At 32.6% G+C, this 22,943-nt stretch overlaps 1 protein-coding gene across 5 annotated transcripts in view; it reads left to right on the plus strand.

Annotated features, from left to right (window-relative positions):
- The window catches only part of LOC123706629 (furin-like protease 1), a 159,660-nt gene that overhangs the window by 121,410 nt on the left and 15,307 nt on the right, over positions 1–22,943 (plus strand). For all 5 annotated transcript variants that reach the window (XM_045655900.1, XM_045655898.1, XM_045655897.1 and 2 more), the window contains exons 3-8: positions 3,103–3,280; positions 6,599–6,759; positions 8,074–8,202; positions 10,658–10,823; positions 14,485–14,657; positions 18,974–19,183. In XM_045655900.1, the coding sequence (XP_045511856.1) occupies positions 3,103–3,280; positions 6,599–6,759; positions 8,074–8,202; positions 10,658–10,823; positions 14,485–14,657; positions 18,974–19,183 (1,017 nt within the window). The remainder of the gene's footprint in view (positions 1–3,102; positions 3,281–6,598; positions 6,760–8,073; positions 8,203–10,657; positions 10,824–14,484; positions 14,658–18,973; positions 19,184–22,943) is intronic.

Here is a 22,943-nt window from a genome sequence, read left to right on the forward strand (position 1 = left end):
CTAAGAATTAATTAAGAACTTTTAAATGTTGCTACGCTCTTTGACTATTAGCAGGTCATGCGTTGCCTTCAGGCTGGTCGTATAATAGAAGTGCGGCTTTTATATCGCGTGTCAGCTGGTGTTGCTGTAATGACGGATGCTACTTGTTAGTATGACCTGATTGCACTTCTCCAAGCTTATAACAAAAAAAATATTAAAATCTTTAATAGGATACGATACTTAAAGTTAATAATGAGTAAGGATGTATGGAAGGGAGTAATATGCTGCGACATAGGTTTGCACGAAACTCACCAAAACTCAAAGTTATTCTGTTTCTGTATTGTGAAAGATTTCACTCGTGGAAGACCTCATCTCACCCAGAAGGCATTGTGAAGGTTCCTTGGGTTTGCCGAAGTCCTGCAATGCGACAGTTAGCACTAATGACGTCCTGAATACGTTGATCATAGGAGATACTACAGTACTGGTCTGTCTATAAATACTGTTACATAAAAACTTTTCTTTTTTTCAACTTTATAATTATTTTGAATTTGGAACACGTATGTTATTTTAAAAACTTTTTTTCCATTCTGTGCCATTTCACATACTTTTTCGTGTACATTATCAAATTATAATATGGAATGGGGTGTTAAAAAAAATAGGATTGCAACGCCTTGCACAAATTGGGTATAGAGCCGTCGGTTTTCAGAAAACTTCACGATTGAAGAACACTACAATAAGCAGAATGATAAAGTGTATGCTCATAGTTCTAAATAAGCTTCTCAAGTGGTCGGAAAGGTACAACGTGGTTATCATGCTGCGTCAGTGATGATTTGATGGAGCGTGTCTTATCAAGGACTCACCAAACTACATTTCTATGAAGAAGTGAATACTTCAGCCAGTGTATCAAGATACAGTCTTGGATTATGTGGTAAAACCTGTCAGCTATAAGAATACACTTGAAAAAAAACCGTGGACTATCCAGCAGGATTCTGCACCATTCTAGTCACAAGGTACGAACTACCCTGCCCTGCCTTGAAACCAACATTTCGGCCTTTATAAGAGCTAAAGACTGGCCCACATCTAGCCCAGACGTCAACCCTTTAAACTTCAAATTACAGGTCTAGGTAATATGGCCTGCTCTAAACGATACGGAGACATTGATTCTCTTAAAAATCTTTGGAGCAAGCAGTGGCGAAATTTTCCATAGACTCGTGGCCAAACAGATTAAAGGCCTGTATTAAAGCTAAAGGTGGCCATTTCGAATAGTATATGTTTTGCTGAGACTTTAATAAATATGTGGGTATAAACATAGTATTACATTACTAGATTTAAAAAAATGCATTTATATAGTATATGTTATAATTTTTATATAAAACTTATATGAATATTTTAACCTTAATAAAATAACTCTGACTGACAGTAACGGAATTCAAACTTAATTATGTTTTCTGATAAGCAACGAAAATCCGGCTTTTCCGCAAGAACTCCTAATGAGGATACGGAGAGCCTCAGGCTATTCTAATCCCGCTTTGTATAGAACATGTATGATCGTAGATATATTTGCTACAGCCTATAAGGCTCTATTGTTCGACATTGTACAAGCTAGGCAATCATCACTGAACAACGGCTAAAGAAAGAACTTCTTTTAAAGACGATAATGGTCTGTTGAGTAACGATTTCTCATCTACGTACATTCAAAAAAGTACGTCTATAATACATATTGAAAATCACCAGTATTGGTACTCTCTAACTTGGAATTGCTATTACGATCAATGTTAATGCGCGATACCAAGGTTGCGATAACAGCGCTGTGGAAATTGAGAGTACTACATCGAAATCGCATTCAAAAATCTTTCTCTATCGCATTTGGAAGTTTCGGAGTACTGGCGCAGGTTGTTTTATATATTTTGCGTATCCAGAAAATTTAGAGTATTACACCTATTACAGAATTGTAAAATATATTTAGATAACAAGGCCTTTCTTATGTGAACCAATTCCTGTAGTGACTTAGATACGAACCAAAAACTATTAATAAATAAAATAAATTATTACAATCCATCGCATAGATCATGTGTAGACTTGAAAAGATTAAAGTATAAAGTATGTCACAGAGTTATTTGAGCATTCAATTTTAATATTTATTACCTTGCTCCCTAAATTGTGTTTTCGTTGCACAGTATCGTTTACAGATAGACCCTGAAGCGAGGGAGCTAAAAGGATCCGCCCTTTTGAACTCAAAAGAACCCTACTTTAAAATGAATAGTTTTACACGTAAACTTCGACGCGCTGTCAATATACCATGAGTACAAAAATTGAGAGAAATATTTCACAGACTTGCTATTAAAAACATTTCGTGTCTATCAGCTTTTATTATCATGCTTATTCGATTTTTGAATAAACTCTCATAAAACATGCAGTTCCATATCTTCGAATAAGCGTATAAATACAACTAAAAAATCAAAAAGATTTATTTTATAGTTACATACACCACGTGAATTTATAACATGATTATTTAGCACTACCTTGTCTTCATTGCAGCCATATAAATTTTATTCACCTACTACTCTTTAAACATTGCCTAGAATTTCCATTATGACAGCGCCAAAGGCAGGAATAACCACTGTATATTTTGGGTCTGCCTTTGTTCTTTATACATTGTATATATTATTCACCCTTCCAGTTATTTTTAAATCTAAGTCTTGAAGGTTTAAATAGATATTCATTTTCTACTCTTCATTTTCTGATAATGGAATCTCTTTACCGAACCATATATTAATCGGACAAACGAAAGAAAACATTTGTCACCAAAACCTTCTTAGCAAAGATTGAACAACAAATAAACTCCAAAAATATACTTAATTCTGAGGTATACCATTCAAACCCTATTTGTATAATAATAATCTTTTATATTTACATAATGATCACTCCAGCCTTCCAGGAGATAATATATAAAAATTGTCATGAATAAAAATTACGACGTGTGTAATAGAAAAATACCCACTGCTTTTAATAATGACAGAAAAATTAAACAAATACAGAAATCTCCGGTTTTAGACTTAGATTATTATTATTCAGATTGAAAAGCAAACAGCTTATTATGACAATGCAAATTTCCCCTTTCAGATATTTGACAACCATTTTCACTTCCACCATAACTCCGTGGCACGACGATCTCTTACACCAGCTCATGATCACCACGGGCGGCTAGAGACAGACTCTAGAGTGCGATGGGCCAGACAACAGAAAATATTATCGAGGAAGAAAAGAGATCTTATAACAATACCAGACAGCGTTACAACAGGTAAATTATATTTTTTTTTTTTGGCAAACGGGCTAGAGCCTTATCATATCAACCATGCGATCAGGCAGGTCTGAGGTGATAAGTTTAGCAGCAGGGGCAGGGGCCCTTTCCTAAAATGGTACTTTGCTTCTCAACTGGTGTTGAAAAACACCGCCGCCCGTGGACACTCAGAACCGTGAACAGTTGTAAGTGGGTTTTTGCCTTTAATATTGATAGGCTTTGTAAATGATAAGTATTAGCATTTAAAGTTATACCTATCTGCTTTACCCATTATATTTTTCGCCATTTCTAATTTAACAATTTGTGTTGAGATTTGTTTGATTAGAGAATTTCCATCCATCTCGTCTACATCACTCCACCAACAATAGCGAGGTATTGATGAGAGACCGGGAGGATTAAATCTGTGGAGCCAAATACTTGAATCTGAAGGACTGAGTCCGCCATTGCATTCAACGAACTAATTGCGTCAGTACTTAACACCGTAACCGGTTGGTTTGTTCTAGAAAGATACTCAAAGTAAAGGAGGAAGATAAAGTATCTATAGTAAAACAACATAGAATGTTAATTGACGCAATTATTTTAATTTTCAATCACTTTAAGCGCAGTTGTCTAATTAATTATGAGGTCAGCGACCAAATTTAAGCATCTAATATATATATATATATATATATATCAAATTACAACAGCTATATACAAAAATATCGTTAGAAATGCTATAGAAACTTTTATTTATGTTATAAAACTCCATTAAACATAAAGTTGATTAAAAAGCTCTTTAATCAGGCATAATTTGTATAATTCAAATACCCAAAAGTGTAAAACTTTGAAATATCCATCTTGATTTTTGCTGAGCCCGTTTGTGCTCATTAACCTATTTAAGATATGAGTGATACGTGCCTACTTTCATTAAAACCACGTTTCAAGTTTAATTAGGAGTCGAGAGAACTACACAGAAACTGTATTACAAATTTTGTTTGAAAAATTTCATTCAAGTTTTGTTTTTGATTTAATTAAAAAGTTTAAGCATAAAAGGTTATTTGGGGTTATTTATACATAATTGGATAGTTTAAAAATATCATATATTACGTATGATACTTAGTACTAATATAATTAGTTTCCTAAAAGTGAAAAATCTCAATAATTTTAGATTAAATATAGTTTCATTGAAATATCTTAATTGAGCAAGTCTTACCCGGCTAAGATAGTTTGTAACCGATGCTGTTACAGCTTACCTTAGAGAAGTATTAAGAAACCTTAAAAATTATGTTCGTATGTATATTCTTACGATAGTCAATCATAGATGAGTCAAACACAAACAAAAAATTAAAAACTTGTCAACGAGGAATAGATAAGTACATAAATAAGAAATAAAACAAAATATATTGATGCACTAGCATATACTTAAATGGGCGGGTCTCACCGCTCGCATTAACAATGATACGACGATGATGAGGACAAACAGGCCAACAAAGTGAAAAGGGCCACCAGGAAAAGGAAAGAGACCTTGCCTTCTTGCATGGCTGTCTGATGAGCTTAAAGATGTTGCTCGGGAAGATTGGTAGAAAAATCCTCACCATAGAGATAGATGAAGCCAGTTAGATTGGCCTTTACTCTATTAAAAGTCCTTGAAAAAAAATTGTACAAAACTTAAAGTGTAGGTCTTTTGTAAATATATTTGAATATTTTAATGAATAAACGGGGCTTAATTATTATATATTATAATATTTATTCTGTGATTGCTTTTATGATTTCTGTCTGTTACGGGGATCATAATGTTAACAATAGAGACCAGAGAGTGCATCTGTGTTGATATATAGGATTTAATATATTCCGAACCCTTGATCTCTAACAAGATTGTTCATTGATGCGAAACATATGCCCTAGGAATCACGCAACTATATGCAGAGAAATTTAGGATGAAATACCGTCAAGTTGTTATTATAATTTTTTAATAAAATTATTACATTGGGATTTAAGTTTATTGAATCATTCTGAGAATCCAGATGCTTTTACAAGTGCCTTAATTGTTGACAAAGTTTGCCGGAGTCAAACATTTGAGAAATAATACGATCAATGTTTATATTTCAAAACTATTCAAGATGTCGATGTATCTTTTTAAATTAGCGTTTACATAAGTCTTACCAAAACACGCACGGTTAGATGTTTGTTTACCGTGACACGTAAACGTTAAGAATTATATACCAATCAATTATCAAGCCTCCACTCTAGACATTGGTAAAAACCGCAGTAAATGCCGCACAGCAGTGTTTGAGTTTATCGCGCACAGATAGTCGCGACGTACGGCTTTATTAATATATGATATAGAATTTAGACACACACGGATTTGTCTTTGCAGCTGAGTTTCATCATCGGACGTCGAGGCAGAATACGAAATTACCCACCCGTATTACCTCAACGTTCGTCGTTCCACAAATGAGCGTTTTTTAAGGCAGTATTTGCCGCCACCACTATGTGGAGCCAGCTGCTCACTAAAGTATTTCCGAACTAATTAGACTTAGGGTCCTTCAAGAAAAGAGTACAAATACTTAAAAGGCCGACAACGCACTTGCGAGCCCCCTAACATTGCAAGTGTTCATGGGTATCACTTATCACGATTACTAATATATATTCACGATGTAGGTGACTTGACTAGATATTTTGTTTAATCAAATGCTATCATTTCAGATAGTTTAATGGACTACTCTGAGTGCCTCACGTCATTTTGATTATTTAATCTATGATTCAAGATATTTTAATGACCGAAGGGCGAAAGCGTTTTCACGCGTTAACATTACTGATAATTGTTTATGTCAGTTAGCCTTCTGTGTCGAACAAGTATTGATTGAACTCAATGAGTGAGTTAAATTCATGAATGAACAAACGACGGTCGAAGCTACGTAGGTAAAATTTCAAGTACAGTGTAAAGAATTTTGTAAACAGCAAAACAGTTAACAAAGAGCAAATAGGTAAATAGCCAGTTGACCTAGATACCCTGACTCGGTAAGTTGGCTGAAGTTCAAGACCAACGTCATTGTTCCGTTTCACTGGGGCTTCTTTGTCACAAAGATTACTTTTATATTCCAGTATTTGTGCGCCTTAGCGAGTTTGGATTCAATTATTTCGTCTTAAGACGGACATTTTTAAAGCGAATGGTTTTGTCTTCAATCAACTTTAAAGTAAATTTACAATAGGTAAAACATTCATATTATTGTAGTGACAATTATAATATATTTATTGTAATTGTCACTACAATATATATATAACCTTACTACCCCAAAGGTCTTTAAATAGTACTTTATCCAATGATATTATTTACAGTTGAAACTAAGCCGTCAGCTGGTCCGTCTCCCTCTTCAGCGACGAAAAGAGAAGCCGGGTCGAAGAGAGAGCTCCAAAACACAAGAGTCAAGGGTCGGCCGCGATCTACGGATTTGAGATTTGTGCTAAATGATCCAAAATGGCCTCATATGTGGTATTTGGTAAGTTCTATAGTTCATCCATATTGCGTTCATCATTAACTTTTTGTAATAATAGCTTTTGATTACTGAGCTTTTTTTTGTCTCTAATTGAACAATACATGTAATTTAGCTACAGACACCAAAAAGATAGAGAGCCGCATCCACACCGTAGTACATATTTGATTACATAAAATATTACTTATTAAAAAATTGTTTATTCTAATTTTAAAAATAGAAGGCGATAGAAGTAATAAACATTAATCATGCACTTATTGAAATGATAAAAACACATTAAAACTTCCTACATTATCAAAATAATAATGATTAAAACATTTTTTACAATTACAAGACTTTATCAAAGTATTATTATAACAGATGTATCCCGTATCTCATGCTAGTTTAGCGGTTATAGGGCTCACAGTCGTCAAATACACAGAACCTTCTCCCAATAACATTACGCAAAGCGACTGCTTTCACTGATTAGTATCATATAATATATATTCGTAAGTGGCTTGTCGTGTAAAAGGCAATTTTCTAGCTCATTACCTACCTGTTTTCTCTTAATGAACATCTCCGACCCTTAGCTTCATTTACTAATGTTACACGTATAAGCTATACTTGAGTTATGGGATTCATTCTTTTGAAGCTTTTTTGTTTTTTTAATTGTGTTTAATTAAAGTTAGTTTTTATATCTACGCGGATGTCATTGGAACGACTGACTAAATTTTTATTCGGGTTTAATTTTAGAATCTCAATATAATAGGTTTTTATACTTTACATATAAAGAATATGGTACAAAAATGTTATGGTGGTCAAATCTAAAGTTCGCATATTCTGCCACACATAATGGCGGAATGGAAATTACATTATGAGTCAATTCTTATATAATTATGTGACTCGATGCAAGAATTAAATAAACTTTCATTACTAACCTAAAATCGGCAACAGGATTGCACGTTTAAATTCTTAAATAACTAACGTAACAATCAAACTAATTTTATTTACGGCACAACTGTGACTATCACGTCATCCATTTCCATTCTGAAGCATTAAAACGAAGTTAAACGTCATCGTTTAGTCGACAGTTTGTATAATAGAAGGCGTTTGAAACTAATGTCGTTAAATATATATATTTTTTATAAAACTTAATAGATAACAAAATTATTTTCTAATTAATTTCGTTTGAGGTTCATTTAATATTGCAGTATCACATCTGGATTCACAAATTGAACAAATATTTGTAAATCGAATAGTATCCATTTTAACTGCGACAACTGAAACGCACAGATAACAAATATAATTCAGTTTTTGTGACAGTTGACATTTTAATTTTAGAACCGCGGCGGTGGACTTGACATGAACGTGATACCAGCTTGGCGGGAAGGTGTCACAGGTCGAGGTGTCGTTGTTACAATCCTCGACGATGGACTGGAAACTGACCATCCAGATATAGTGTCAAATTACGTAAGTAAATAAATATAAACTAAATGAAATGATCCCTTGTTTACAGTACTTTACAAATATTTTTTATTTCTGTTTATTTATGAAAGAGTAATTTATTAAATAAATAAAAGGCATAAAAATTCAAGAACCATTAACATGTTTTGATAGACCCGCTCCGCTATTGATTTGAAAAGCCTTTTCGGATCTTTAATATTTAAAAACTACTAGAAATTCCGTTGATGTTTTCAATCAGTAAAATAAAGCGCAAACTTTTTGGGTAAAAATCACCAACAATCGGCTCAGGTACCAACTATATTTCGAGGACTTTTAATCTCCACTGTTAACGAGACCAGCCAAAACGAGTTCAAAGGATTTAAAAAAGAACGGTTTTCTTTGTGCTGTATGCAGGTTCGTAAAAAAGCGGGTTGCGGAGGAATTTATATGATAGAGAAATCAATGCGATTTCATCACAAATATGTGTGCATAAAGCGATATTGTAGACTCAATAACCATAAGCTATCTTGTTTTAATGCATCTAATAGAAAACACACTACAAGATATATATGTTTAATTGGTGAATATTGTTTAGTGCCTTGGACATATCATATTGTAAAACCGAATTATCTGTTACATAGCGATATCGGTTCGATAAAATGATATTTTCCGTATCTGAGTGTTACTGTTATTAACTAAGGTCCATTTACACTTGGTATAAGTTAACTAAAATAAAATGGAAAGTATAAATAAAATTTATTAAGGTCATACAATAATATTTAAGTGAAAATACACAAGTCAATTTAATACATTAAAAATAATAATAATAAAAAATAGCCTTCATTTAGAGTATTAAGTTACATAACTTAATGTTATTTCAAATATATAAAATAGTACACGGTCTCTGAAAGAGTGAAGACCTCCTCTAAATTTTTATACTTGTCTCTCATCTTTGCTACTATTTTCCATTCTTTCTACACTCTCTCTTTTATTCATTTTCCTAGGTAGCGTCCTCTCCGTTTCTGCTCACTGGGCCAAGGACCAATTACAATTAAGTACCTTTTTGAAATATCTGCAATCACAAACACGACCGACCGACTCATTTCCATTTTTTTTGTGCTACCACTTTTTTTTACTCGGCTTCGTTTTGTGTTAGGTGTATAATAGAATAGAACGGGCGCAATAATAAATAACGTTAATAATATAAAGAAGCCACCCAAACTAGCCTTAATGTGAATGTCGATCAGTACTGTATTCCAAATCCCGTTGTATTTGCAGATATTTTTCTCGAAGCAGTTTGGTCCAATTGTGCTTCCGATATTGTTTTTCGATTAGTTCGGTTAGATAGTTCCGCAATCTGTTGGAAGTTTTATTTACTATACGTATTCTGTGTATAATGTATAATATTCAGTGTTTCACCAAAACATAGATATGTTAATTTTAAGGCTGTCTTTATTGTTTTGACATTGAATTGACTACTTACTATTGATATAATAATCTTGTATTAAATGGTTTTAAGAGGCGTTGTTGATCCTTTTTTAACTTTTTTTATATTATGCCCCTACATACAGTACGAGAAAATAGATGTAACGGCGCTTATACGGGTCATGGCCTCAGATTGCACCCGTTTCTTTGATGATCATTATGTTTTATTGTTAAGTATGTATCTGACAGCCTTCTGAGTCTGACACGATTTTCGGGTTTAACATATGTGTGTAACGACGTTCGCCTTATGAGCGAGTGTTCATTGCGGACTAATACTGCAAACCTTTACTTGATACAGAAATACTAATGTAATATCGTTAGTTGGAATGCAGTCTGCATTGTCTCGGGTTTTTAAAATGCGGACCATAGTATCGAATGTGTAAATCGCCTTTATCATGAATATTCTCTTGTGAAATGGAATATATTTCCATGACACTGAGATATACGATTTCATTCAAAGTTGTGAATTGCATCGATTTATCGTGGATTCACGATATGTTCTGATTTTGCACTTTGGTATCAGATAAATCGTTAACGTATTACAATATATTTTATATTGTCACTCTATAAAAATATGAGATATAGTGACTTCATTATTACACTATTCATAATCAAATCTAAACTTTTTTCAATATAGTTAAATTTTCCAGTAAAGTTGTGCAGAAAACTTTTCCAATTTGCTATTGAATTATATTCGTCAACATAACCAAGTAAAATCATAAAAATGAATTTTGAAACTGAATGTTCTTTAAAATATACTGACGACTTATAGAATACGAGTATAAACAAGCAAAAGAAAAACAAAGCTCATATACAATTACTATTAAGTTTGTTATGGAAGAACTGGGAACCCGTACAAAGGGATTTTTAACATAAAAATGTTCGACAATCTTACACATTATTATGAATTGTTTATAATGAATAAATAGATTTTTTATAATTAACAAGAAAAATTGTCTTTTGAAAATTATATAACCTAGCCATATATGATTTTTAGGATCCAATGGCGTCATATGACGTAAATTCTCACGACTCAGATCCCCAACCACGGTATGACATGATCGACTCCAACCGTCATGGAACCAGATGCGCCGGAGAAGTAGCTGCCACAGCTAACAACTCATTATGCGCTGTTGGTGTTGCATATGATGCCAGTGTTGGTGGTATGTAATTTGTTCTATTAATTTAGCTATATTGTGTTTTTTTACAGAAAAGGGGGCAATAGGGCAGGAGGCTTTTCTGATGTTAATTGATATCGTCGTCCAAGGACAATCTCAATGTCAGATGGCGTTGCCGACCTTTTAACTTTTTTTAAGCTTAGTGGAATTTATATACGTTCTAGTTCTGGATCAATAAAAATACTTCCGGGTTGATTCATTGTGTCATTCTCTAGTACATAAAACATCATGTGCTTAACACAAATTATCTCGTATCTCGACACGTCGAGTTACGATTGAACAATTTGAACCTAAAATATATTTCTTTTACCGATGACACATTACTAAGTCGCAATATTTTTTTTTATCAGTACTTTTTTAGGTCTGGGCCTCAGATATCTGTATCTGTTTCATGATCATTTGTCAATCTAATAGGCAAGTGGGTGATCAGTCTCCTGTGCCTGACATGCCCTGTCGACCTTTTGGGTCTAAGTCAAGCTGGTGTCCTCACGATATTTTGCAGCGTTCGAGAAAATGTTAAATGCACACATAGAAAGTTCATTTTTCCACACCCGGGATGAACCTACGACCTCAGGGATGAGACACGCCGAAGCCACTAGGCAACACTGCTCTTAATGCATTATTAATTCGAATACCATATCATTGGATTATAATTATTCACGACGTGCAAATGATATTGAGATGTGTTTAATCTCTGATCTAACTAGGCATAATCAACAACACTTCCTTGCTACCTAGCACTAATGAGTATAAACATTTTGATATATTGTTAAACATATTTATTCGTATTGTTTGGTATAGATTAGTTTACAAGCAGTAATATCAAATGTATCATATCATCCAGACTTGACGCTACGACAAATAGTTTGTTGATATCAGATTCCTTCCTTTAATTGATATTTTTATTGCACACACACGCGCGTTATTGATTTAGGACCTGGTTTTCTAACAACGATTTCCTTTATTATTTCGTTTCGTATTCCGTAAAGGCAAATGTTAATTTCGCACATATTGAAAAACCTATCTGCCTAGTACTTGACGTCTTGAAGAATTGGGAAAAAATAAATCTATAAAACAATAAAAGGAAAAAATCAAACACATTACAATATCTACTATTTTAGATTGTAAAACCGGACGTTACAAGCATTTACAACGTAATTAAAGGTTAGCAAATCACTTGTAAGCCTACCGGGTTTAAATAGCTGATGTTCTCCCATTTCCTATTAATATGAGAAAGCGGGTAAAGACAAAAATAGAGATAAGATGTGATTAAAGAAGAAGCCACATACGTGCGAAGTTATTTTCAAATTGTCATGCATGAAAAGAACTCTACTATCATGCTGCCTCATCTCTACATGTTTATTAATTTATGTTAATGGGATTTTAACGCTGTTATTCAGACATCGACTGAAATTATGCAAATTAATTCTGCCGTTTTAAGATGAGAGCACTAAATATAAACACCTTAAACGTATATTGCGGTTAAGATTTAACGTGAATTATTGGAACATTATAGTCTACTTACCGTTGATTAATTATCGGATATGTTAATTGGTGAATATTACGTTAAACATAGTAACTTAGTAACTTTTTGGGCTTTTACAATTAATCCGTTCTACACGTTTTCGTGTTCATACATTTTTATATTAACATGCAACACCATATAATAATGATGATAGACATTTTTTTTAAATCCGTTGCGACAAGATTAATGAGTCGGTACGAGGCTTTGACAGAGTTAAAAATATTTTCATTATCCCATTACTGGGTATCACGGTAATTATTATACCTTGTATTACATACAATATCGAAGTATTTATAAAAGATTTTTCTGCGTATGCCTACCGCCATTAAAGTTAATACAACATTAAGTAACAGTTGTTGTAGCAAATTTATAAATACCTAATGACTGATAGGATATGATGACAGACTGAAAATTAAGAATAAATAACTGTTGCTATATTATTTCCTTAACATGAAATCCAGTGGCAGTTATCTAAATTAGTATTTGTCAAAAATGTTTTAATTACTCCTAAAATTACTCGTATCGCCATGATAAATAATATACCAAAACGTATTATTCATCGTGGCTATAAGCGCGAGCTCGGCCTAAAAGTAAAATTTGTAAGGGTCTCATACATCATATAAATAGTGGGGTTCCCAAAACAGTTATTTTCTTGAGTTGAATAGGATCTGAGTAAACGTTTTGGACGGGACCTAATATCACGTAGAAAAACAGGTTAATACACACAATGGATCCCCTCTACTGAAAGCTTTTATAACCGTTTGAGTATTAGAAACGAAGAATGGACAATGTTTTTTTTATTTTTTTAAATGTTTATATATTCATTTAAACATTGATTGATATTCATGGAAAAATATATCATAAAGCCGATCTATGTATGTAAGGGGATTTCTTTTCTTTGATAAACGTTGAAAATTTAGGTATTAAAATACCATTATTATGATTCATATTTATACAATATACGTTGGTCAAAGAAAGTTGATTTTAAAGATATATTGCACCTCTACAATGAGCATAAACAATAATTATTCCAGATATAATTTATCTATAAACTATTAAGTCAATTACAAAGGCATTCGACGGTAAAGTGACCATTTGAATGCCATCAAATTTGCATAATTAGTTTCAGACCAATAAAGACATTTGGAAATGTACCAACTATACAATATCCAATTTCGTCGAATAGATGCTTGAATAAATTTTATTGATATCAATTATATCAATAAAATTATTATCAATCAAATAGAAATAGAACACAAGAACAGAGTATCCTGTGAGTTCCCTGTAAGTAGTGTTATTGGACCATTTCTTTAGTAAAATATCCTTAGTAGTAAATAAGGTTAGACTTAAATTACTTATTACTCCAAAGTTAGCCTAGATCGTAAAAAAATCTTTTATACGAAGTGATTATTTCTAATCATAATGTGACTTATGATGTAAAAATCAAATAAATGAAGTGAATAATTTTAGATTTTATTGTTAAAAAATGCTTAAATTTTCGCATAATCCAAAACCTCGTTAAGGCATGGCCACTTAACCGTGAACCCTTATAAATCTTTTAATATTCAAATCTTAGAATATCAATTTTCAATGTCGAACCTTGTTAAACTTTGAGCGAGCATAAAGTGGTCAATTACCTCATAAATATTTTGGAAATATTAAGGATTAAGAAAAACACTTTTTGAACGGATTAAAGCTATGTATTATTTTTAACATTTATAGTTATTTACATAATTCTAAATTTTAAATTTTTTCCGACGTTTCGCGTACTTTTCAGTGTGCGTGGTCACGGTAACTATAAGTTTTAAAAATAGTACATAGCTTTAATCCGTTCAAAAAGTGTTTTTATTAATGTGTAAAAGCTATTTTAACAAAAGACAATATTAAGGATATTTTATTATTATCTTAATATTTAAGTTAACCAAGCGATGTTGCGGAATTTTTTGTATAATTCGTAATTAAATAATGTTAAATGATAAAAGATACGATTTGAAATGTAATTAATTTATATGTAGTTTCACAAGGATTTTAGGATTATCATATTAATTAATTAATTCCGGGTTTTAAACACCTTTATTAAAAAAAGTTTAAGTAGCCACTCATATTTGTAAATTATTTCAGGTGTCCGAATGTTGGACGGTGATGTGACTGACGCTGTCGAAGCTAGGTCATTAAGTCTGAATCCACAGCACGTTGACATCTACAGCGCGTCTTGGGGTCCTGATGATGACGGAAAGACTGTTGATGGACCTGGAGAACTGGCAACAAGGGCGTTTATTGAAGGTGTTAATAAGGTACGAAATGCAATGACAGTTGTTAGGATATGAAAAATCTGACCTCTCGACGCCGCTCATATATTTGCATGTGAATTTGTGATATACTAACAATAAGATTGAACGGTGTATAGTAAAATACCACGTTACGTTCCACTGTTGTTAGCTTGCAATGTTATACACGTTAGGACGGTCTCAAAGACTATCCGTAGAACCGACAGCTGTCAATAGTATCACAAGGTTCTATGAGTATATCGAAAAACGACACGACTTTGATCGCACAGTCCCCCGTACGATCGAACCTATCGTATACGACCTAGGTGTGTACAACTGTTAATGTAACGTGAACCGTTTTACACTCGGCACTAAAGTTTACTTGATAAAACTTGTTTCAAGGCATATTTTTATTATGGGTAGGGGCGATGAGGTAAAGTGGGAATAGTTTATTTCTATATGCGCACTTTAAAGATCACTGTTTCCGTATAAGCTTTTACTAAAAAATATCAAATAAAACGATTTTAGCGCAGATAGCTGTCCGAAGACATGACGAAATTTGAGAGCTCTTGTAAAGTAAAATCTTTATTTATAGTTAAATTCATCAACACACGAGAAAAGGCTTCTAGATTTATAATATTATCAGAGAACAGAAACAAAGCTTTCATAAACAAAGACCTGTGTAAGCTGTTCGTTTAAATTTGTTTAGGTACAAATTTAATCCTTAAGATTTTAAGGCAAAAGGATTCTTTGCATATAAATAAGTTTATTATAGCAAAAAGCAATATCTTAAAACTAATTACACGTGCTACGTCCGTAGCTATGCTACGAAATGTCTACGATGCGAGCTTCTTTGCTTCAAAGGTTTATACTTTCTTTAGAAAAGGCCGCTAATGATATTAAAAGTACGAACATGATATATATATATATGGATATAGTATCCAGTACAGTATATAACATAGTTAAGCATAATTATTTGTTCAAATTATTTCTCTATCCAAATAAGTTATAGAAAAGCAAGAAGAAAAGAAAGAAGAGGAATTCAAGAATTTTGTAACCAGTATGACCACCACCTCGTCTATAAAGCTGGCCTTCTCACACACAGACACACACGCACACATACATAGTAATGTGTCTTTGTCTAAACATGATTAAGTAATACATATTTTAATTAAAATTTATTATTTGATAACCAACGAACGTTTAACATTCGTTACTTGTATAATAGAAAATTGTTTTCATAACTCTCAAATAATTACAATAAAATTTTACCAACGCGTTATTTATCGTTACCAGAGTATTAATAAGCCCTTTTGCAGAAACACTCCTCTATTCACTTTTAATGAAATGTCACAGCTGTCTTAAATTCGCAGCTTGAATTTAACCTCATTTTGCTATTCAACATTGAATGTTATATACTCGTCATACAGTTGAAATTAGGGTTTATTATACGAGCAATTTAGTATCCGTTGACTCGGCTGCTAGCGAGGCGAGAATAATTTCTTTAATGACGCAATTATTTTCACTAACAACTTCCCATACGGTATGGTCAAGATGGCATAAAATTTACATAATAGAGAGTTCATTTGAGCAACGTCTACCAAGGATTTATCTCGTCGTCTCCGCAGCCGCTTTATTAGATCCCCGAAGTAAATGTATGTCTAACAAAAGCAATTTTCTTGGATTACGGGCATTATTTTTCATTACATCATCCTTTCATAGAAAGAATGTGTGTAAATCTCTTCTTAGTGTTTGTCAGGGGCTTAATTTTATATGCATTAAAAATCTATAGAATTTATGTGAATTAAAAAAATCTCACCGTGGTCACTGTGACCACGCACGCTGAAAAGTACGCGAAACGTCGGAAAAAGTGTAAAATTTAGAATTATGTAAATAACTATAAGTTTTAATAATAATACATAGCTTTAATCCGATCAAAAAGTGTTTTTCTTAAAAAAAATCTTTAAAATGTCACATGAAAAGTTGTAATAAAAACACCACATAATATATAATAATATGATTGTGCCCTTGTTACTTTTTAGAATTTAAGTTTTTTAGCAACGAATTTTTTTTATATTAACTTCTATTTCTATTTAATTTTTAACTTCACGCCTCATAAGTGTCTAGACACCTGACTAATCATTCAAACTAATAGATAATGCAGAAATCAAATAATAAATTATAATTGTAATCTTAAATGATGATGATTTGATTCTGCCTAATTTATATTACTAGATACTAAGTTACTGAAGATATAAATTTTATGTATTCTTGTGATTAATCTGGTTGAGTATGATGGATTGGATTCGAAAGCATTATCCATCAAAATTTTCCGGGTATCTTTCATAAGACCAAACAAACACATGCGCGAAATAAATTAATTATAAATGGATTCCTTAATTAATACTGTCATCGGTTAGAGTTCAAAAATTTCCTGCAAAATTTTAAATTTCCTACCTTTTCATACAATTTTTTATATTTCTGGTATATGTGTTTTCAAATGTACATTAAAATTTATTAGGATTTCCATTCGATTTCATTCTTGATTTGACATTGATCTAAAATCTCTATAATTGAATTATAATTAAATTTTATGGCAGCAAACTTGGTGTTTATGTCCCATAAAATATTATAACAATGGTACAATCGATACTATAAAAGAATTTCCGAGTTGGATCAAATGAAATTAGAATTATTTAGAATCCGAAATTATCAGTAATGGTCAAGTTATTGAATATGAAATCGGTAAAAAATAACCGACAACTACAAAGCCCGAGAGTTTTGGAAATATTTCCTACCTATGAAATCTCATAACTTTTGTCGATAATTCATTTAAAACGTTCTCGAAAACTACTCAATCTCCGCTGCAGTTTTTGCAATTAAAAAACATAAAAGCTTTTCACACAAGCCATAACATACTAGCTTTCCAATCGTCAAACTCATTATAATATTTAAAGAAAACACTTTTTCAACGGAATGAAGTTATGTATTATTGAACTTATAATTTTACATAATTTTAATTTTTTTCCGACGTTTCTCGTGCTTTACAGCGTGCGCGGTCACGGTGACTGAAGACAAAAGGTGTTTGAATGTCAAAAAGTATCACAGCTATAGAGAAAGTTGTGTTATCTATATTTATTTCCCCGGAGTTGATATCGACTAAAAGATGAAGGTTTTGCAGAAATGACTCACGGTGTCCTCTATTTTCGCGGATTGTTTGTCTTGGGGTTTTAGATATTATTGGATCCCAGGTGTTTGATCATTTTAGATCGTCTTCTCTATTGAAATTGGGGTGTTTTTTTTATTTCAATGGTTTCGCGTACCAATCTTGGGAAGAATCTTTTTTCTTTCGCAAGTACTTTCTGTTGGTCAAAGCGTATGTAATGATTAAGCCTATCTAGTGTGTTTTCACAGACTGCCGATTTTGTGTGTCGTCTATGTCTTATGTCCGCAATGTGTTCTTTGAGTCTGCTGGACATATTGAGTTTAGTTTGCCCTATTTAAGACAGGCCACAGTCGCAATCCAGTTTGTATATACCTGCATCTTGCAACGGGGTGTTACTTTTGATTGGTCTTAGGAATTGCTGAATCTTCTTGTGCGGCTTGAAAATTATATTAATAGAAGCTCGTTTTAAGATCCGGCTACTTCTATCTGTAACTTCCTTTACATATGGCAGGTAGGCTGGCTGGCGGGGAACTGTTTGTGTCTTGTTTTTATTTCTGTGATGCAGCCGGGGGATGCGCAGCTTGTTTCGGTGTTCCACCTGTGTGACATGCTGTAGTTCCTCTTCGAGGTGGGCAGCATCACAAAGACGTTGGGCTCTTTGAAATAAACATTTACCGACAGAAATCAGTTGTGAAGGGTGGTGGTGTGATGAGTGGAAGTTATTTTAATAAAAGACAATACTATATTTAATATTTTTTTTATATTTGGAAGCTGTCAGTATTAGAAAGCAATCTCATAGTCATTTCAAGCAACCGGGGTCCTATATTTTATTCTACGTATATATATATATATATATATATATATATGTCTTAATGTGTTGTTTATGATTTAAAATTGGTAGGATAGACTTGTTTACTAGTTTAAGATTAGAGACTAGGTGTTACCTAAAGATTTCAGAGAGAAATTTAACTGCGATCTGACACTTCGATCTGTCAAAAAATCATAAGATTTTCAGAGAAGAGATAGATCGGGCTAAGCCTTGAACGTTACCCTTTAGACTTGAGTGATGCGGTCTTGTAACAACCTATTATGAATGCATACACTTCAATTCTCAGTAATATTTTTTTAAAACAAAAAGCATATTGTAATAAAATTTAATATTTCCTTTCCTCTACAGGGTCGTAATGGCAAGGGCTCTATATTTGTTTGGGCTTCGGGTAATGGGGGCAGAGAGCACGACAACTGCAATTGTGATGGTTATACAAACTCTATCTGGACTTTGTCAATATCTTCGGCCACTGAACGAGGAGAGGTTCCGTGGTACTCAGAAATGTGCAGTTCTACTCTCGCTGCAACTTACAGTAGTGGTGCTGTGCTTGAGAAGCAGGTGAGTTATTTTTACGAAAGGGTCAGTTTAATATGATGAAAAAAATATACCTTCAACTCCATTTGATTAGAAGGTATGAATTCTAGCTGGCATTACTAGGTACCATATGATAGATAACATAAGAACATGAGTGTATAATATGAATTGAACAATCATAATATTGATAGAAACCATGAAAAAGACAGATAAAAATTTTCTAACAGATAGTTCGTAGTACTATCTAAAAAACAATTTTATACAATTGAATATAAACATACAAAAAAAAACTATTTATCATGGTAAAATGCACGTCTGTTATTTGTAGGATTAGGGTTGGTCTAGCGGCTTAGACATGCAACTCTCATCCCTAAGGTCTTCGGTTCAAACCAAGCGACTTTTCTGTATATGGGCCAACATAACTGTCGCTGTAGGGTAGGGGAAAATTACGTGAAGAAACCTACTCAACTATTATAACAAGTAAAATGATCACGACATACATAAATCTGAGGCTACTTTCGTTTTTTTACTAGCTGTATAGCTTATATATATTACATAGTTGCATCATGAAGAGGCCACTTCAAAATGTCTGAAATCTGATTGTACAAGCTGTAAATTATATTAAGAATTACTTCCTACTAAATATCAAGTAAAAATGATATTTTAAAGTACGAAAGCAATAAACAACTTTATAAATGACAATGCTGCTCGCATTTGTTGAAAGCTGTAAAATGTCTACAACAAGGCTTCAACAATTTTTATTACGTTGTCTGAAATTCCTAGTACAATTCATTCCGAACATCCTGGAATTGTATGATCGAGTTTTATTCACAGAACATTGTGACAACTCGTAACATCTGTTTATTTGGTTTTGAAACTGACATGGGACCATATGCACGTTAGTATAATTTTATGAATACGGATTTTTTTTAAACAATGAAGCAAGCTGAAAAAATGTCATATAAATTAAAAACGTTTATGGAAGTCGATGAATTAGGGAACTAAATATGTCTTTAAAGCAATAAGAAAGAAAAGAGTACTTGCTCTTGGCAATCTGAGTGTTTTGGCGGCGGTATCACTCACCATGAAGTGAGCTTCCTGCCCGTATCCCACCTGTTATATAAAAAATAAAAAAAAAACTAATACAAAGGAGAATAAATTGACACACAAATAATTAATTACAATCATTTGTAAGTTATAATGTAACATACATTTTCTAATCATACAATTAATTGTGTTCCGAATTGCATATGTTAGTATGGTTTATAACATTAGCTCTTTACCGATTAAAATTGCTAAACTAAACCACTAAACAATAAATTATGCATTGTTAAACTAAATTAAAATTTTCAACTAGCCGCCACATACCTTTACACATATATAAACGAAACGAATAATTTAAACGAAGTCCATGTAAAAGCGTAAATGTTACGACGGCTGAACCATCTACACCACCATCAAGAAATAATACAAGGATCAGAAGTTTTTTAAACTTTTGAGATTTGTTTAAACCCCTTAAATGTGCAACTGGGTGTATTGGTGAAAAAAAACTTGATAATGTTTTGAAATATATTTACTATACGTGATATACATTTTCTGTAGATTAACAGCTTAATAAACTTCTACTGTATTAAACCCCTCAAATGTGCAATTGGGTGTATAGGTGAAAAAAAACTTGATAATGTTTAGAAATATATTTACTATACGTAATATACATTTTCTGTAGATTAACAGCTTAATAAACTACTACTGTATTAAAAACATACGTGCTAATTAGTAATGAATATATAATTATATTTTTAAACAAACTAGTACAAAACAAATTAGATGACCTTTCCGTATAGTCTGAAACTTTGTTTAAACATTCGTTATTTTTATATTCTCTGTTTTTAAAAGCTTACTGCATATGGACATAAATGTTCTGACCTATTCTATTTATAAAGTGGGATTGTGCAAAGTATAACTTGCTAACCACAATACTGTGAAAATGTTAATACATTCATTTCTCGAATAAAGGGCAAGTGAATGAAGCTTATTACTAATAATAGAAATGGGGTATTTATATGTATCTTCTATAATATAAAAATGAATCGCAAAATGTGTTGGTAAGCGTGCATGACTCTACAATGCCTGGACCAATTGTACCAATTTTTTTTTAAATGTTCGTTGAAGTGTAAGGATGGTTTTTACGGCGAGAAAAATTCGAATAATTTCCGGGAATACCCTAAAACAGCCCTTTTCTTTTTCCCATACAAACTTTTTGTAAATAAAATGTAGAGTCAATTTGAACTTTATTGCTATTCAATAAAGTTCATATTAAATTACAAGCACTCACTGTTATCTATGTCGCGTTCCGAAAAACAACAAGTGATAATATCGCGAACCCGACCAAATTGAATAGTCAAAAAATGTGAGAGCCATAGATCATTAGTACTGATTTTTAATTTGGTTGGCTTCGCGATATTATTTCTTTTGTTTTAGTTTCGGAACGCGATATAAACCGCGTTAAAAAAACCGTTTACCTAATAATTATTGCATGTGACACAATTTATTTATACCTCACAATCTTCAATTAAAGATTGGATCGGTAGTTATAATGTTGCGAAATATTAACCAACCGCGTCTTTGCAACGGCCCACGGTTAGCGATAAAAAAATTCTGAACAACGTGATAGAATCAACTATACTAAAAGGAAAGTATAAAGGAGAAGATGCTTTGATACCACGCATCCCAATGATTCCGACTGATATACCATTTGAATTTGAACGACTACAGTTTCCAGTGCGGCTTGCTTTTGCTATGACCATAAATAAGTCCCAGGGGCAATCATTATGTGTTTTATTAATCTAGAAAACCCATCTTTCTCACACGGTATTGTATGTTGCCTGTTCCCGTGTTGGAAAACCATCAAATTTATTTGTCTACGCGCCAGGTAAACAAACAAAAAACTTTGTATATTACAAAGCACAACAATGAAAACAAAACTGATTTTTGTTAATTTATGCTTCACTTGATTAACAATAAAGGGATTACTTTAAATGCTTATATACGTTTTATTCCATTATTTTTTATTACATCGGTTATTAACCCGTCTATCTCTATGTTATGTGATTGAGGCATCCACTTTTCAAATATTTGTCACCTTTAGGTTCCCACTGTCCCTTTAGATTGTTTTCCGGTTATCAGGTTTGAAACTTAAGTTCGCCTCTTAGTTTGAAGCCCTCTGGCAGACATCCCAGTCGAGATTTTTTAGTGGGTCCCAAAAGGATGGCCAAAGTTCGTGGAAGCGAAGATGCTTTCGTCACCCGAGCTGACCCTCACACGCTGCCCTATCATTAGGGTGACGGTTCTGTTCAGGAGATTTTTTTGCGCTAACTATAAAATAGGTAGGAACAATAAACTGCCACATTCCAAATCTATTTGACAGAACAAAGTCTGTTGGGTAAGCTAGTTTTCTATAAAAGGAAAATAATATTTGTTTATTTTTCAAGAGTTGAAAAAAAATCTAAAAATGAACTGTTTAAGTAATTTGAATAATAGAACACAAGAACAGAGTGTATTTTCTTTAATAGAGACTGTAGGTAGTGTTATTGGTCACTTGCTTGTGTTAAATAAGGTTAGACTTAAATTACTAATTAGTCTTTAGTTAGGCTAGATCGTAATATTCCATGATGTCTCAGTGATGAGACAATGTATTAAAACAAACTTTTAAGTATTTTCTAAGCTAAATAATATTTATATATTTAATATTTATCCAACTCACTTCCTCATATATTTTTAGTTA

The sequence above is a fragment of the Pieris brassicae genome, chromosome 3, assembly GCF_905147105.1.
Source record: "Pieris brassicae chromosome 3, ilPieBrab1.1, whole genome shotgun sequence".
Taxonomy (NCBI): domain Eukaryota; kingdom Metazoa; phylum Arthropoda; class Insecta; order Lepidoptera; family Pieridae; genus Pieris; species Pieris brassicae.